The sequence below is a fragment of the Arvicola amphibius genome, chromosome 9, assembly GCF_903992535.2.
Source record: "Arvicola amphibius chromosome 9, mArvAmp1.2, whole genome shotgun sequence".
NCBI lineage: Eukaryota > Metazoa > Chordata > Mammalia > Rodentia > Cricetidae > Arvicola > Arvicola amphibius.
In genome coordinates this window covers 118470975-118487576 of record NC_052055.2, presented here as the reverse complement: position 1 = coordinate 118487576, position 16602 = coordinate 118470975, and the positions used below count along the sequence as shown (strand labels likewise).

General features: G+C 47.4%; 1 protein-coding gene across 3 annotated transcripts; it reads right to left on the bottom strand.

The window, feature by feature from the left end:
* Nucleotides 1-4752: 4752 nt before the first annotated feature.
* U2af1 (U2 small nuclear RNA auxiliary factor 1) lies at nt 4753-15907 on the bottom strand. Of its 3 annotated transcripts, none has more exons than XM_038343004.1 (8): nt 15751-15907; nt 12528-12615; nt 10146-10212; nt 6569-6618; nt 6390-6488; nt 5942-6075; nt 5771-5863; nt 4753-5034 (listed from the first exon to the last, which is right to left on the bottom strand). In XM_038343004.1, the coding sequence occupies exons 1-8, from the start codon at nt 15792-15794 to the stop codon at nt 4890-4892; spliced, it is 720 nt and encodes a 239-aa protein (XP_038198932.1). In that variant the 5' UTR covers nt 15795-15907; the 3' UTR covers nt 4753-4889. The 3 variants fall into 3 exon arrangements, with proteins under 3 accessions (XP_038198932.1, XP_038198931.1, XP_038198933.1); XM_038343003.1 differs by lacking the exon at nt 10146-10212 and adding an exon at nt 9310-9376; XM_038343005.1 differs by lacking the exon at nt 15751-15907 and adding an exon at nt 9310-9376 and having other exon boundaries at nt 12528-12602.
* Between the last annotated feature and the right edge of the window lie 695 nt (nt 15908-16602).

Here is a 16602-nt window from a genome sequence, read left to right as displayed (position 1 = left end):
GCCTTTCATGTGGACTTTCCCATTGTGCCCCGCACCCCACCCCCTCTCTCTTTTATACACACACATTCTATCTCACACACACACTCACACACACAGTCACACACGTTCTCTCACATACGCGCACTCCCACACTCATACACATACGCACACACACACTTGTGCCATCTGAGCTGTTGAAGCAAGCTGCAGGCAGGCAAGACACCGTCCTAGTTGGCTCCCTGTTGCTGTGAAATCACCATGATCAAAGCAACTTGTAGAGGAGCGGGTGTATACAGTTTACAGATTATAGTCCGTCTCTGAGGGAAGTCAGGGCAGGAAGTCAAGGCAGAAACCTGGATGCAGGACGGATGCAGAGAGGAGTGATTCTCACTGATGTGCTCAGCCTGCTTTCTCTTAGCACCAAGGACCACCTGCCCAGGGGTAGCATCACTCAATAGGCTGGCCCTTCCCACATCTGTCATTAATCAAGAAAATCCCCCACAGGCCTACCTAAAGGCCAATTTGATGAAGGCATTTTCTCATTTGGGGATCCTTCTTCTCAGATGACTCTAGATTGTGTCAAATTAAAAAAAAAAAAACTAGCCAGTACAAGCATCTTTTCCCTTCAATACTTATGACTTCCTAAAAACAGGACTGCTTCCTATATCCACAATGCACCTGTCAAAAACAGGAACTTGCTGCTCGATGGTGGTGCCACATTTAATCCCAGCACTTGGGAGGCAGAGACAGGCAGATCTCTGTGAGTTGGAGGCCAGCCGGGTCTATAAGAGCTAGTCCCAGGACAGCCAGGGCCACACAGAGAAACCCTGTCTCTAAAACAACACCCCACCCAAAACAGCCAGGAACCTAAAGTCACAAACTGCTCCAGCTGCTTGCCATTACTGAGTTTGCCAGTGGCCCCAACATTGTCCTCACCCAAGTCTCTGGGTTTGTGCCCCCTTTTTTATCTGGAGCAGTTCCAGGGTTACCCTCTATTTGAACAGGATCATTTCTGAGGTGCACAGGACTGGCATTTTTGCGGCATATCCATTGATTTTAATTTGTGTGTTCTTTCCTCCTCTTGGCCAGACCCAGGAAATGACACACTTTGTCTGAAGGCCATGAAAGGGATACTGAGTTTATGTCCCCACTTTTGTCAGGGATTATATTGTCTCCTTGCTGATGCTAACTTTTTGTTTTGTTTGTGACAAGATTTCATATAGTCCAGACTGACCTTAAATATACCATTGCTATGCAGCCAATGGTGACCTTGAACTTCGGGTTCTGTCTCCACCTCCTGAGTTCTAGGATGACAGTTTATATGGTGCCACAGGCCTCATGAAACCTTAGCCAGCATGCTGTCTACTGGGCTCCATCTCCAGCCCTGGTGATAACTCTGAGATCATGGCTGGGGCAATCTGCCTTTCTGTCTCTCTGAGAAGATCCTCTGCCACTCATTCTAATTGCTCAGTAACCTGCTGGGGAGACTTAATAACCATGGGGCTACTTTGGTCTTTCACACTCTAATATCTACATTGAACCAATTTTTATCGACAAGTGTCACCAAATGACATTTTAACCACATCATTCTTTCTGCATTAATCATTGGCCCTTACCGGGTAAGGGCGGTTCTCCCACATGGATCACTGATTGTGTATTTTGTTTGTGGTTTTTGTTTTTGTTTTAGACATGGTTTCTCTGTGTAGTCCTGGCTGTTCTGGATCTCACTATGTAGACCAGGCTGGCTTCAAACTTACAGAGATCTGCCTGCCTCTGCCTCCTGAGTGCTGAGAAAGGCATGTACCTACCCCTTTGCCTGGCTATATTTTGTGGAGTTTTTTTGTTTTGTTTTGCTTTTTTGAGATCTCATGAAGCCTAACTACCTCTGGGGAACTGGAATTACCTGTGCCTCGCCTGGTTTATTCATTTGTATCTCAGTGAATCCATTGGTCCTTTTTTATTATCAAGCAGATTTTTTTTTTGTCCTGACCACTTGTAAGACCACTTTGCAGGAGACACCTGAGATGAGAAAATGATGCTGGGTAGGACCACACCTTGACCAGACTGCTTAGCTGTGCACACCGCTAACGCTAACCTCCATTCAAGCATAAACTTCAGGCTGTTGACATGGCTGCCCCAGTAAAGTCTCACAAGTCCCATAGCCTTAAAAAGCCAGATGCATAGCGAGGTGGTAGTGGCACTTGCCTTTAATCCCAGCACTTGGGAGGCAGAGATAGGAGGATCTTTGTGAGTTCAAGGTCAGCCTGGTCTACAGAGCGAGTTCCAGGACAACGGGCTCCAAAGCTACAGAGAAATCTTGTCTCAAAACACAACAAAACAAAAACAAAAACAAACCAGATGCAGCTTGTGATGCAGATCTAGCCTTGGGACTCATGGCAGGAAGCTTGCAGACCAGCCAGCCTGGTGTGCAGAGAAACAAGGAGACTCTGACTCAGCAAGGTGGGCCAGAGGAGACCCTGCTTCAGAATGGTGGAACCAACTCCTGAAAGTTGTCCTTGAACCTCCACGTGTGTGCCATAGTATGTATACCCACCACAGATGGTGTGGGACCATGGTCTGTATTCTTTCAATTATATTTTAAATAAATGCTGATTGGCCAATAGCCAGGCACAAAGTATAGGTGGGACAACCAGACAGGAAGTAGAGGTAGGTCAATGAGAACAGGAGAATTCTGGGAAGAAGGAAGCCATTCCTCTGCAGTCCTCTCCTGACCAGAGAAGCAAGATGTGACTGCCTCGCTGAAAAAGGTACTGAGCGATGTGGCTAACACAATTAAGAATAATGGGCTAATAATGGGTTAATATAAGTTATGAGTTAATAAGAAGCCTGAGCTAATGGGCCAATCAGTTTATAACTAATGTAGACTTCTGTGTGATTTCTTTGGGACAACAATTGCAGGAACTGGGCAGAAGAGAAAACACTCAGACACACAGAATTAAAACAGAAAAACTTCATGTTGGAGTCCGCTTAAGATGGACTTGGGGGTGTGGCCATTGGGCTTCTTTGGTCCTCTTCCCAAGGTGACCACATTGAATAAAACCCCCTTTTCTTGTCACTATTTTTAATTGGCCTATTGGGTATGGGCAATCGTGGTCTGTTAGGGCTGTCAGACCCCCAACTGTGAACGTAACTTGTTAACAGTACACGATCAGCCTTGCACTAGGCCGCTGGAGGTAGCATCTCATGTCTGGGTCATGATACAAGCTGTCCATGTTCCTATGGTAGAAACTTGAAGGTCACTTTTCCTAAACCCCAACCTTTCACTTGAACCTACAGCTGTGTGACTGGAGTGTATAGAGGCTTGCTGTGTCTTGTGGAGAGTTAGATTCCTACTCAAAGGTTGAGGCAGTAGAGATGACAAGCGTCCACAGTTTGCCAGTCGTTTCATACATGACTCTTGTACAAGGTGAGCTTGGGATCTTTGTGTTGGAGAAGATCCTCACTTTTCCTATCTACCTACATTAGTGTCTTTCCTTGCAGCTTTGATAATGGCCAAAGTAACCCAAAGGTTTGAGGGGACAGAGTTCCTCACGGTTGGAAAGGTATGGCGGCAGGGGCTCCATAGCAGTGGGAATACGCAGCTCAGACCTCAGACAGCACAGGAAGCTGAGCTTAGCCAGGAGCTATACCTGTCAAGGTCCACCTCCAGCAATCATCTCCTTCCTCTGTTGAGGCTTCACCTCCGACACAGTTCGACAGCCTTCAGCAGCACCAGACCAAGTATTCAAAGACATGAGCCTGTGCGGATGTTCACAGGCTCACATGCAAACCCTATCACTCTTGATGCTTGAACTCCAATAAAGCCTCTCTTCACTGAAGGGGCAGCACACTTCAGCATCACCCCAAGTGCCAACGGTGTCCATGGAACAGACTGGGGAAGTAGTACCTCCTGATGTGTTGTGTGATGTCTGGGGGGAGACCCATGTCCTCCCACCCCAAGAGCAATGCTCTGGACACATGGGAGTGGACACCCACAGTGGGTTCCTGCCCTGGGTGAAGAGCTGGCAGGATACTACGTAAACTTCCAGAACTGGCTGCAGGTTACTCGGGATGGTACCTGACTCAGGCCTGGCAATGAGGCATTGCATGGCCACAGGCTGTTAATACCCATTATAGTATCTAGATAGGCAGCAAGGGTACCCTAGCTCACGGCACAAGTGGTTTAGGGAAAGAAACCACACAGGAAGGCCTTAGACAAAGGTTAGCGTTCATGGGGGCTCTATGTCAAGTCAACACAGCCAGCCAGTCCCACCAGGACTGCATCCAAAGGCACTGCTACTGACACCAGACTTGAATACACAAGTCATGTGACCCTAACAGGTCCCAGGCTGCACCTCACCCCAGGACGTGTCTTCTACAAGCATTATCCGTGGTAGCTGGACAGCAGCTTGTGGGCTGTTACTAGCAGAGACCCTACAAGGCTTGAAGAACAACTCCTGGTCATGAAGACACCAGAGCAGCTTTCCTAACGAAGAATCCACCCTTGCCTGCTGTGATTCTATGCCCTCAGACTTGTTTATAACCAGTGATATGAACCTCCCTCAAGGACACGGGACTAGCACTTTTAGAAAAGAGATTGCATTGGCTGGAGAGATGGCTCAGCAATTGAAAGCACTGGTTGCTTTTCTAGGACCGGGGTTCAACTCCCAGCACCCACATGGCAGTTCACAATTTCACACAAAAATAAATTTAAATAAACCATTTAAAAAGAAATCGCAGACGGAGACTTTACAAGAAGTCACACCAATACTGTATAATCACTACAAATTTTATTCAGAAACCCATCTTTGTTTTTTTTTGTTGTTTTTTAAAAAAAAAATCCCATTATGAACTGGCTTGTCAACCAACTACAACACTGTCTAGCAGACACACGGTAAAAACAGCTCGGCTCAGAATCGCCCAGATCTCTCGCGGTCTCTTGACCGCCTCCTGTCACGCTCTCGTCCTCCACCACCTCCACCTCCTCCGCCGCCACCGCGCCCACGGTCTCTGGATCGAGACCGCCGTTCTCGGGATCGGGACCTGGATCTATGCCTGGATCAAGGACAAGAAAATGGCATCAAAGCATAGCACTGACAGCCCTAACTACAAAGTGATGAACTGAGAGATGAGGCCAGTAGCTTCCAAGCCTCAAGTGTGGAACACACCACAATTAGATACTATCTTTAGGAAGGATGCATCCCCAAACTAAATGTGTGTGCTATGTTCAGTATCCTGTAACTTAGAACCAACTGAAATGCTGTGGGAAAGAGGCACAGAACAGATGCAGGCTGGGCAGCAGTGAGGCCTGGATGCACACCCAGAAGACACCCACACTGACTTGATGTGCACACACAACCCTTCCTTCTCCAACCTGACCCACTCCTTAGGAATGGCTAGGCAGAGTCCATTAGGTTAATTTTTAGAGAAAAAGAGTTGCTTCTTGCTGACAACCAAAGCAATCTCAATTTCTACTTCCTGAACTATGTGTAACAGGAGAGGGAGACAACTATCTAGAATCAGTGACCTCAACTCATCCTGACCCCTTCTTTGTGACACAGGGCCAGGAACAAGTACAGCGCCCACCTGTCAGCAATACAGCAAGATGGCCCAATGTATGCAAAACCAGACAACCTGCACCATCAGAAATCCCCGCAGACACGTGCAGCTCTGGAACACAAGTGCCTCCCTGTACATCAGGAGCAAGCTTCTCCCAAGCATTTTGTCCCAGGCCTGGTTTTTCTTTGGCAATGGGGAGCCTCCCACTTCACCATGCACCCAGAGGACTCACTTCTTGCGCCGGCGTCCATACAGCTCCCGTCGTAGCTCTCTTGAGATCGGCTTCAGATGCATGAAGTTGCAAAAGCCCCCTCTTGTGCACTCTCTGTGGGTCGGATCCAGACATGTTAGGCTGTGCCCACGCTGACTAGGCTCCACCCACCAGAGTTGTGCTTATGCTTACCCCATCTCATACTGGCGGCAGCAGGCTTCCCTGAAGTCAGTCACTGGAGACAGCTCTGCATGGATTGGCTGCCCATTAAACCAGCGGTTATTCAAGTCGATCACAGCTTTCTCTGCATCCTCCTCACGTCGAAACTGAAAAGCAAAAAAAGGGCTTTGCCACTCCTGTGTTGCTAATGTTTAATTTTCCACCCCACTATTGTTACACACTCACCGAGCAAAACACTTATGGGCTGATGCAGTAAAACTTAGCCAATCCTCCTCATGATAGCCCCCAGGACAGCCTAAGATTGCACCAAGTGTTGCCTACCCTTTCAAACCCAACCCATGAAGAGCAAATATCAGACTGTTCCCACAGGGAGTCAGTTCAGAAAAAGACACAAAGTACACAGACTAAGCTGTGCCAGCACAAGCAGCTTCAACTCTAGACATTACCCACTGGTCTGTACCTTGACATACACGTTCCCAACCAGGTGGTCTCCCAGGTTGTCACAGACGTTCATCTCCTCAACCTCTCCATACTTTTCTTCCATCTCGGTGAAGACTTCCTGAGGGGACATGGGATGAGGAGCACTGTGCACAGCCCCGTCTCTCATGGCTGCCCTCCCACCTGTGCCCAAATGCTCACCTCGAAGAACTCATCATAGTGCTCCTGCATCTCCACGTCGCTCACAGCACCTGCAGTCAAAGACAGCCAGCTGGTGAGAGCCCTGTGGCCATGCTGTCCTCAAGCTCAACTGCTACAGTGACTGTCTAGAGGACGCCAGGCCAGAGCTGCATGCTACAGGAGCACCGAACTGCTTGTGATTTGGAGTTGCTGAGATCTTAAAATGCCCACCATAGCCTCAGTCCTGGCTACCAAAACCACAGCCAGCTTTAGTAGGTACCAAAGGGTCACACAAAGTCCAAGGAAAAAGGTGACTCTTGGATTCAGACCTTTTAAAATAAAAATGCCTTCCTTAAGACTGGAGGCCAGATACATACAGATTTCCCCTTTATTAGGGGAAATGGAAGCTGAAACCAGGTGAGTGAGCAAGAGCTCATGTGCCTTACACACTGGCAACCACCGAATACCACACACTTCTTTCTGATGTGACTGAAACCCAAGCCACCAGCTTTCAGCATTTTGGATGTCTCTCTATACACAGTTAGACCTTTGTTGAAGGTGTTCCCAACCTCTGCGCCATGTTTACCCTCCATAAGCCATGTAAGTGAAGTCATGGCTGGTCACGAGCACTTGTGCCCAGTCGGTCTATCCCCCATCATTCCCTCAACCTCACAGAACTGGATGTCAATAAAGTCATGTTCCAAACACTTGAGGAGGTAGAAAGGGTCTGGCGGGGTTTGGGGGCCGAGCTGTCCAGCTTGGGTCAATCAACACCTTCTGTGAGCCATATTCCTGGACGAGCTTACAGGTAACTTGCCTCTTCTGGCACCACACCGAGGACACCTGGCTCTGGTGTCTGAAACTAAGGCCTAGCCTAGGCTCCGGTTCTGACAACTTCAGCTCTCTTTCTAACCCATCTGGGGTTGTTTTAGTTATTTTGAATTTCGAGGAAATGATTTGGCCTGAAAACCCAAATTTTATTGAAATGTGACAGGAGCCTACCCCATATATGGTACCTGACCAAGCCTTTAGGGATGCCCCATCCTGCCTGAAAAGGAACAGGTCACAGGCAACAGCAAATGGCTGAGAAGCCTGCTCCATAGGCAGATGACAGCAGCTAATATCAAGGCCTTCTGGATCAGGAAATCCGGAGAGGAAAACACCCCCAATTTGGTGATGGTTTAAAACTGACGACTCTTTACTCTTTTCCATTTCCCATCAGTCAAAACGACCCCAAAAGCCCGAGACTAGCACACCAAGACAACTGATCAGACAGAACAGCAGTGGGCTCCATATATTTTACATACTACAACTTAGAAAATTACTTTTCTTAAAGAAATACTATTCTTAAAACTGAGATTTATATTCAACTTTAATCTGTGTACCTGAAATGTATTTTTCTACAAGGTGGTAATCTGCTCTAAAATGAAGAGTTAGTTTCATTTACTTTCCACAACCTGGACTCCAGGACTGGAAGATTTAATAAGAGCTGAAAATTCAGTTTACAATATACCCCAGACATACTGTGCATTGCAAATAGAGACAGAAAACACAACATCCTGTCATTAAGCAGAGTCCCCAATTGAACCAGCAGGCAAAGAACAATCACTGTTACCAACCACGGTTTCCATTTGCTATACCCCAGGGCAGGGATGAGAACAAATGTTACTTAATAAAGCCACACATAAACACCTCCCTCCTCCTATGCAGACCTTCCTTACTTCTAAAAATAAAATGAGAACACGTATTTAAACCAAGGATTGCCAGGTGAATGCTGTCTCAATTTAGAGAGTGCTCTATTGTCAGGTCAGGGTTGGCCATCACAAACACCCAGCACCTTAGCAGGGAAAACACGAAAAGCCCGACTCACAGACACGTGCACCAGAGGCCTCCCAGCCTGGCCAGTTCCAGCAGGTGATGGCCCTGGGACCATTTATTACCCAGGGTAAGCCAACCAACAGATGGAGGTTGTGGTCAGGTGTGCTGGGTTTAGCTGTGGCCATCCAAGGGGAGTCTACCTTGGGTTTGAACACGACTGCATGCCAGTGTTCCACTGGAGAACAGTTATAACTTAAATACAGTAATTCCCAGCACACAAATCTGCAATGTTAACTGATACCAGTTTAAGCTGTTGCCCAATGAAGTACCCTTCATTACAAAATGTAGCACACTACCTCCTGAGGCTGGAGGTGCTACCTATACAAAGTGCATGGTTGGACCCTGAGCATCTCTTCTGGGAGTGCTCATCTGGTTAGCACACCTGCGGGGGTGCAGCGGGAATATTCGGGTCAGTGTGAGCTGCAGACCCTCACCCGGGAAACACTCAGAACAAGGCCCTCATGTAAGAACATGACCTCTGACGTGCAGAGTTTATGGAAACGAGGCTATTGGGAGATAAAATCTGAACATTTCTAAGCAATTTGCACTCAAGTTCCAGAAAGTGAGAGCCATTCAGATGCCACTGCTCTTCACAGGGAAGAGCAGACCTCGAACTCAATCCCAGTGCATCCCGGGGTGACGGTCCAAATGCGGAGGGAGCAAAGAGCAGCAAGTCCCAACTACTTCAAGGGTGCCCTTGCCAGTCCTGTCATCCTCTGACTAAGGGACAGGAGGTCAGCTCTCCAGAAGGTCAGTGGGGACAACAGCTCCTGTCACTTCTAGGAAGGCGGTTGTTGACACTAGCACAGCAGACCAGGTGGAGTGGACACTGAGCTCTGACACGCAAGCCCAGGGGACCAGGGAAGGAACTTGTATGAACTTACAGCGCAAACCGTCAGCAGACTGGGAAGAGTTTTGAGGGTTACGGTAAATGTTCAAGAGGGCAATGGTCTGAAATACAAAACGCAACAACTTTATATTATGGAAATTAAATGTACACACTTAACCGGTTGCCTGTGACGATCGCTTCAGTTGAGTCGGCGCTGAAAAGAGAGCAGGTTATTTCTCTAGAGCAGAGGTGTCCCCTTAGTTGGTGGCTGTCTTGAACTACGCTAACACTGCAGTGCTGGGAGATCTCATGAGATGCTAATATCGCACTTCTGCCCACAGCGGACTCTCCACTGCCAAGTGCCAACCAAGCAAGGATAGCACCGGCTCTTAGCTGACAGAGACTAAGAGGAAAAGTGCTCGCACCTGCAATGAACCAAGCGCTGTACCAGAAAAATACAATAATCTCATGTCATGAAATCTCCACTTCCTAGAGGAAAAATTATAATGATGAAATAAAACCCACACTTACTGGGCAACTTACCTTAATATTCCTACATTTTAACTTTACAGAAAGAACTTAAGGAAGGCCAGGGTTCAGTCACTGTAAAGCCGCAATCGGCTACCCGGGTTAAAACCCGCTTCCTGTGGGCGGACACTCTCGTGACAAATGTTAGTCGCGACAGGAGAGGCCGGCCAGTGACTTTCCCTAGAAGCGCCTCCTGAGCGCGGCCCCTGTCAAGTTCTGGCTGTGCGCCACGCGGTTCCAGCACCGTGTCCTGTTTGCAACAGCTCTATGTCAGCAGCTCAGAGCCAGCGTTATGTCTCAATTAAGAGTGGGCTCTTGAACACCATCGTTTTTTAAAAAAATTTCTCCAACTGTGGGACTTACAGTGTGAGCCGTCAGCCGTCTGTGCACTGTTTTGGGGATTACGATAGATGTTTTGAATCAAGATGGTCTGCGGGGAAAAAAAAAATAAAAAGGGGAATTCTACTGGCTGCTGTGCATATATCAGACAATTGCAAAGAGACAGTTTGTTTGCAAACGGTTAACGTTTGTTTGCTGTTTTTCTCACAAGTCAGACACTTGTGTCTTGTGCCAAGAACACCAAAACCATCATATTATGAAAACAGAGTTTGAGCAGTGACTTGGGTCAAGTCAGCCAGCAACCAAGAAGGAACTGTATCTGTTGTTTTGGGTGGTCCCCGTTACCAATGATAAAGTGCTTTAATACAAGATAAGAGAACACTAACACTTTCTTGTACTTCAAGTCAGCACACACGAACATATTGATAAGTCACATAATAATCATATTCCCCACACAGTATCTCTCTTAAACAAAAGCATACTTCAACTGTATGCAGTACTCAAGGTCTCTGGTCTCTTAGCAAAACAGCCACGCCAGTTGTCTTGGATACCTGACTCTTATTTACACTTTCTTGGTGGGTCTCTGTTTACATAATACAATAGTTAAAACATTTGCTCTTTTGCGATCCTTCTTTTAAGGAAAAAATCCTTTTAGCCCTTGTGCTTTAAACTGGATCAGGCAGACTTGAAACCTTACACTGTACCGTTCTTCTTAAAATCAAGTTGTCTGAAAAAACAAACCATGTTTAAGTTAGTAAGCTAATATAGTACATCATCTCAAGTCCACATGACTACGAGCTTACAAAGAAACCCACCCTGAATCACACTACAATTATGCTAGCCAAGAGACTGTGACTAGAGCACAGCCTCTCAACAATGTGCCAGAAAGCAGTTCTTCCGCCTGTGCTCAAAGGGTGTAGGGTGAGGAATAGTGTTTGGGATATGTTTGCTGCTGGAACCCACCAGACCACACACCCTGAGCCACTGAGCTAAAACAGTTCTCTACCACCCTGGGTCTGTGAGAGGAAGCCTGGTCCCTGCAGGTCTCCCCACTACTGAGGCATACAAAGGCTGTCCACTGTAGGAAAGCAATGTAAAGACAAGCTAGTTGCCTCTGACTAGTCAACCAAACCCAAAGGAGGTAATTACTGTAATGCTGAGCTCATTACATTGTATGGGGCTCCGTCCCTCCCTGCTTTGTTCTAGGACAGTGCTCAGGCCACAGGAGGCAACTGTGGGACAGAAAAGAAAAGGCTCAGAGGGCTGAGAACAGTCTCTCTGCCTACCACCTCACATGCCTCACAAACATACTAAAGGCATGCAAATTTAGCAGCCAATAACCATTGGTCAGGTGGTAGAGTTTGTTACTAGTCAAATATCACACTCATAACAGTTTAAAGCAGGTACTTTGATAGTATGAAAATTCACAAAAAAGGGTCACTTTGAGGGTCATTAGAGGACAGATGCCCTCTACACTAACCATAGCGGTAACTGGGGAGTTAAACTATTGAACTCCCCCCCTCTAAAAACATATAATGCTGTGGTTTCCTGGGGACTTAAGTTCTAAACCAAGATCTATTTCTTCTATCTCCTTGTATCAACTGGTCAATTTCTTAAATGCCCATAACCACAACAACAAAAAACAAAGCAAAACAACAACAAAACCAAAAAAAAAAAAAAAAAAAAAAAAAAAAAAAAAAAAAAACAGAGTATGTAAGAAGGGCAAAGTATGTGAAAGAAAAATGCTCAAGAAAAGACACATCCAAGGCTTTGAGGGCTGCTGCAAGTAGACCTGGGCTGGAGAACGAACTCCACAGCCCAATCAGACAGATACAGCAAGACCTTCCAATCTCTGCCCTCTTAATTCATTAGCAAGTCTGAAACTAGACTGCCTTCCCTGCAACTCCCTGCCCCACCAAAACAAATAATGTGGGATTGAGGCTAACCTAGACAGACCTAAGTCTAAGATGACAAGCACCTCTCAGTGAGCCAAACAGAACTGCTTGGGGCAATTTATACCCATCTTTATCGTTATAATTCTAAGATCATGATGCCTGCTGAAACTGTGTCAAAGTATAGACCTCTCTGAGGAACTAGAGCAGGCTGGGTCTGCAGACAAACACCCATGCCACATACTCGCCCAGTGGCTCACCACTACTACATTCACCAGTGTCATCTGAAGGGAGAACAGGGCAGTGGGCCCTTTAAGGAGCTCCTCTAAGGGTAAGAGCAACAGGACCTCCTACCGAGCTGAGGTGGGTCCATCACCCTCTGTAACAAATACAAAAGAAAACTGGAGGGAAAAAGGACTTACTAAGTGTGTGGAAACATTAATCACCATTGAAAGCACAAGAACTTTGGATAATTTATGTGGGGGAAAAAAGAAAAGCCCAACAACACACAAACCTGGCTAAAGGTCGGTTTATTGTGCAACCGAGAACATCTGTCTCCATGACGACATGCTCCAATTTTGAAATAAAATGAACAGTTGACTCTGTAAGGGAAAGAATAAGAACTGATTATTTTGGGGAAGAAATGGTGAAATCACCATTAGCAGGATCTTATTTCCCAGTTACTTTTCTTCCAATCACAGAAATTCGGCAGCTCTGGCTGGCTGCTTCCTCTTACGGGTTGTATGTTAGAGGCCGTAATCATCTCCCCACAGAATGCTCTGATTCTAACCTGCTCCGTTACTCTAAGCCCCCTCTCCTTTTAATATCTTCTTTGCTTTTCTTTTTTGAAGATTGCCCCACTCTCTGGGTCCTAGATGTCATCTACAGAATAAGGACAATACCAATTAGGAACTGTTTCAAGAACTGAGTGAAATATGTATTCTTAGTCACAGACTTAATTAAGTGCCATCATTATCTAAAGAAAACAGAAAACCAAAATCCAGGTTTTCTCCAAATTCATGTTTGGGGAGGCAATTTCTTTGGAGACCTCATTGCAAACATGCTACTTGGTGGGCACATGTCTGCACAAAGTCTCTTTAGCACTGCTTAGATACTCCATGGAAGCACAACCAAGTCTGTGATGTGAACTTTCACTCGAATAGCTTCCCTATTCGGAATGCTGCCCCATAGAAACTTTTACAAGAGCCACATGCTTAGGTCCTCACCCTGAAGGTCTCAACTCTAATGAAATGTGGGACCATGAAGACCAGTTATCCTCCTGTTATAATCAGACAGCAACAGTACAGACGCGGAGTTTACCGGAAGACAACTGTGATGGACCTCCTTACACAACCTAACCTGATTAGACAGTATCTTTTTAGAAAAATCAACTGAGGGGCTGGAAATGGCTCAGCAGCTAAGAGTACAGGTTGTTCTTCCAGAAGACCTGGGTTCAATTCCTAGCACCCACATGGTAGCTCACAACTGTCTGCAACTCCAGTTCCAAGGGAACTGGCACCCTCACACAGACTACACATAGGTAAAACACCAATTCACATAAACAAAAAAGAAAATCAATTGAAAATAAAGACCTTTTAAAGTCGGGGGAGTGGTGGTACACGTCTTTAATACCAACATCTGGGAGGCAGAGGCAGGAGGTCTCTGAGTTTGAGGCCAGCCTGGTCTAGAGATTGAGTTCTAAGACAGCCAGGGCTACAGAGGAACCCTGACTTGGTGGAGTGTGTGTGTAGAGTACAAGGGTGATTTCTACCAGACAAGTTGAATAAGAAAAATATACCACAGCCAAACACTTAATTAGAAAAGTCCCACACATTTTACTTCTTAAAAACAAAAATTAACCGGGCAGTAGTGGTGCACATCTTTAATCCCAGCACTCGGGAGGCAGAGGCAGACGGATGTTTGCGAGTTCAAGGCCAGCCTGGTCTACAAGAGCTAGTTCCAGGACAGGCTCCAAAAGCCACAGAGAAACCCTGTCTCAAAAAAAACCAACCAACCAACCAAAACCAAAAACAGGCACACATGTCCCTATTACAGATGACTTTCTGCTGAAATAACAGAACCTAGATTAAAAATAAACCATCTGAATGATACCCCTTCACTACAGATATGAACACAGGGCCCTTTAGGCATTTTGAAAGGACGCCTCTCTTGTATCAGAACTGGCACACATTTCACTACATTCCAACCCATCTTCTCGGTGACCTCAGAATTTAGAAATCACACTCTTCACAGTTCTTATTTCCTGTGTGTATTGATGTATTGAGACAGGGTCTCTATGTAGTTCCGGCCAGCCTGTAACTTGCTGTACAGACCACACTGACCTGAAACTCAGAGACCTGCTTTCCTCTACCTCTGGAGTGCTCTGGAACTAAAGGCACACACCACCACACCTGGCTTTGAATGTCTATTTTAAAGTACTTTAAAGGTTTTATTTTTAATTATATGTGGCGGGTGGTTTTAATCCCAGCACTCAGGAGGTGGAGGCCGAAGCAGGCAGATCTGAGCCCAAGGCCAGCCTGGTCTATAGAGTAAGTTCCAGGACACTCAGAGCTATGAAAAGAAACCATGTCTCAAAAAGACCAAGAAGTCTATGTGGGGCTGGATGTGTATACCTACTACATGTAGGGGCCTGTAGTAGCCAGACCATGAAGCTCCCTGGATCTGGAGTTACAGGTGGTTGCGAGATACCACGAAATGGATTTGGGAAACCAAACTCCTGGCTTCTTAAAGAGCAGTTCCCACTCTGAACCACTGAGTCATCTCTCGGTCCCTTTAATATATTGCAATCATTCTTAACACCACATACAGACTTCCTCCATGATTTCCTGAGAACCTAAATTTTATCCCAGCTGATGCTCATACCTCTACAGTGACTGCCGATTTGGGCAGGAGACTTTTAGGTACATTCCCTTTTGCACACACAGCAGACTATCTTGTATAAAGGTGCCTGATCGGACAGCCGGGAAAGGAGAACATTTTCAACAGTGAGATGTGGCACCAAAAATGTTATCTATTAACAAACACAGAAGCTTCCCTGCACAGATATCTGTATAAACCTCGTATGAGATTCAGGAACACCAAGATGGTGACTACTTACGCCGGGCAGGTTAAGCCAGACACTTAATCTTTAGGTTTTGAAAATAAGAATTATCCTTCAAAGCGTCTGAAGACGTTTCCTTCAGTCTAAACTTCAGCCATCACACTGGAAATAGGTATGTGCCACGGTGGCATACAAATACTAGCGGAATTATTGTGATGTTTTTTCTTCTTACTCCACGCAAACCTTAACTTAAAAAGAAAAGCCAGCCCGCCAACGCTTCAGCAGGCAGGTTTACTCGGTCGATTCCGCTCCCAACGATCAGTTCCAGAGACTGAGTTCTAGCGAGGACCGTGCCACCGCACTTCCGACACGACACTCAAAGCCCAAAGTTGCAAGAAACGCGTTAAATCGCCGCAGAAGCCAGGGCGGCAGTGGGAGCGCGGCGTGGGGCAGAGTCCCGCGTGGAAACCGGCGCGGAGCCCCATGGAGCCCGAGGCCCAGCCCGAGCAGCCCGCCAGGTCCCGCCGCCCGGCCCACGAGGCAGCGGCGCCCAGACGCGCGAGGCCGTCAGGGCCTCTCGGCCCGCCACGCCTGGGCGCCGCCATCGCTTGCCTCGGCCAGCACCGCTGGCCCACCGCCGCCCCGGCCCAAGCCCCGGTAGGCCTCTCCTACTCACTTGTCTTTCTCGGTGCCGAAGATGGAGGCCAAGTATTCCGCCATTTTCCAGCGGACGCCTCCGACACGGCAGCCGACGCCGCCGGCTCTCCCGACGTCCTCGGAAGACGTCACCGGACGCGACGACTTTCTCCACGCCCGTCGTAGCGGCTCCGTCCAATTGGAAGAGGCGTTGCCTGCGTGGGGGCGGGACGAAGAACTCACGGAAACTCCGCCCCCGGCCCTGGCGCCTGCGCACTCCCTGCCGCCCGGGCGGGTCCGGCGCGCTGTCTGCTACCTGGGCTGTGAACTGCTGCTCCGCGCGTGCTCAGCACCGCGGTTTCCCGCTCCCGCCGCTGGGACCGCGCCTTCTCCCTTTGCTGACTCTCTTACCCTGGGCGTCCCAGTGGTGCGGCTGTAGACAAGGGCCCCTATCCGGACTCCTGGGCGGATTTAAACCTACAGCATCCCCACAGTCACCAGCTCACCTTCAAGTTACCACATTTTCTGGCAGAGTCTAATCCTTTTATCTCGAGTTGAGACACAGGCCGTGAGATCATCTCGGTTGGATGACGTTGCCTGCTTTCTTTGCCTCCCGTGTGCTGGAATTAAAGGCGTGCACCACCACCGACTGGCTGTAGAGCCTCTTCTACCCGAGGATGAACCGTGGAATAGGGAAGGCTGCTGGGTTGTGGGAAACTGAGGTTTATACAGGCTGTCACCTATTAACCTTGTTATCGGAACCAGAATGATGACCAAACCATCAATTTGTTCATCTTCCTCCCACCCGTCCATTCACCCCTCACTAATCCACCCAACTATCTACCCATGTCTCACTTATTAATCCACTTCTCCATGCCACATCTATTTATCT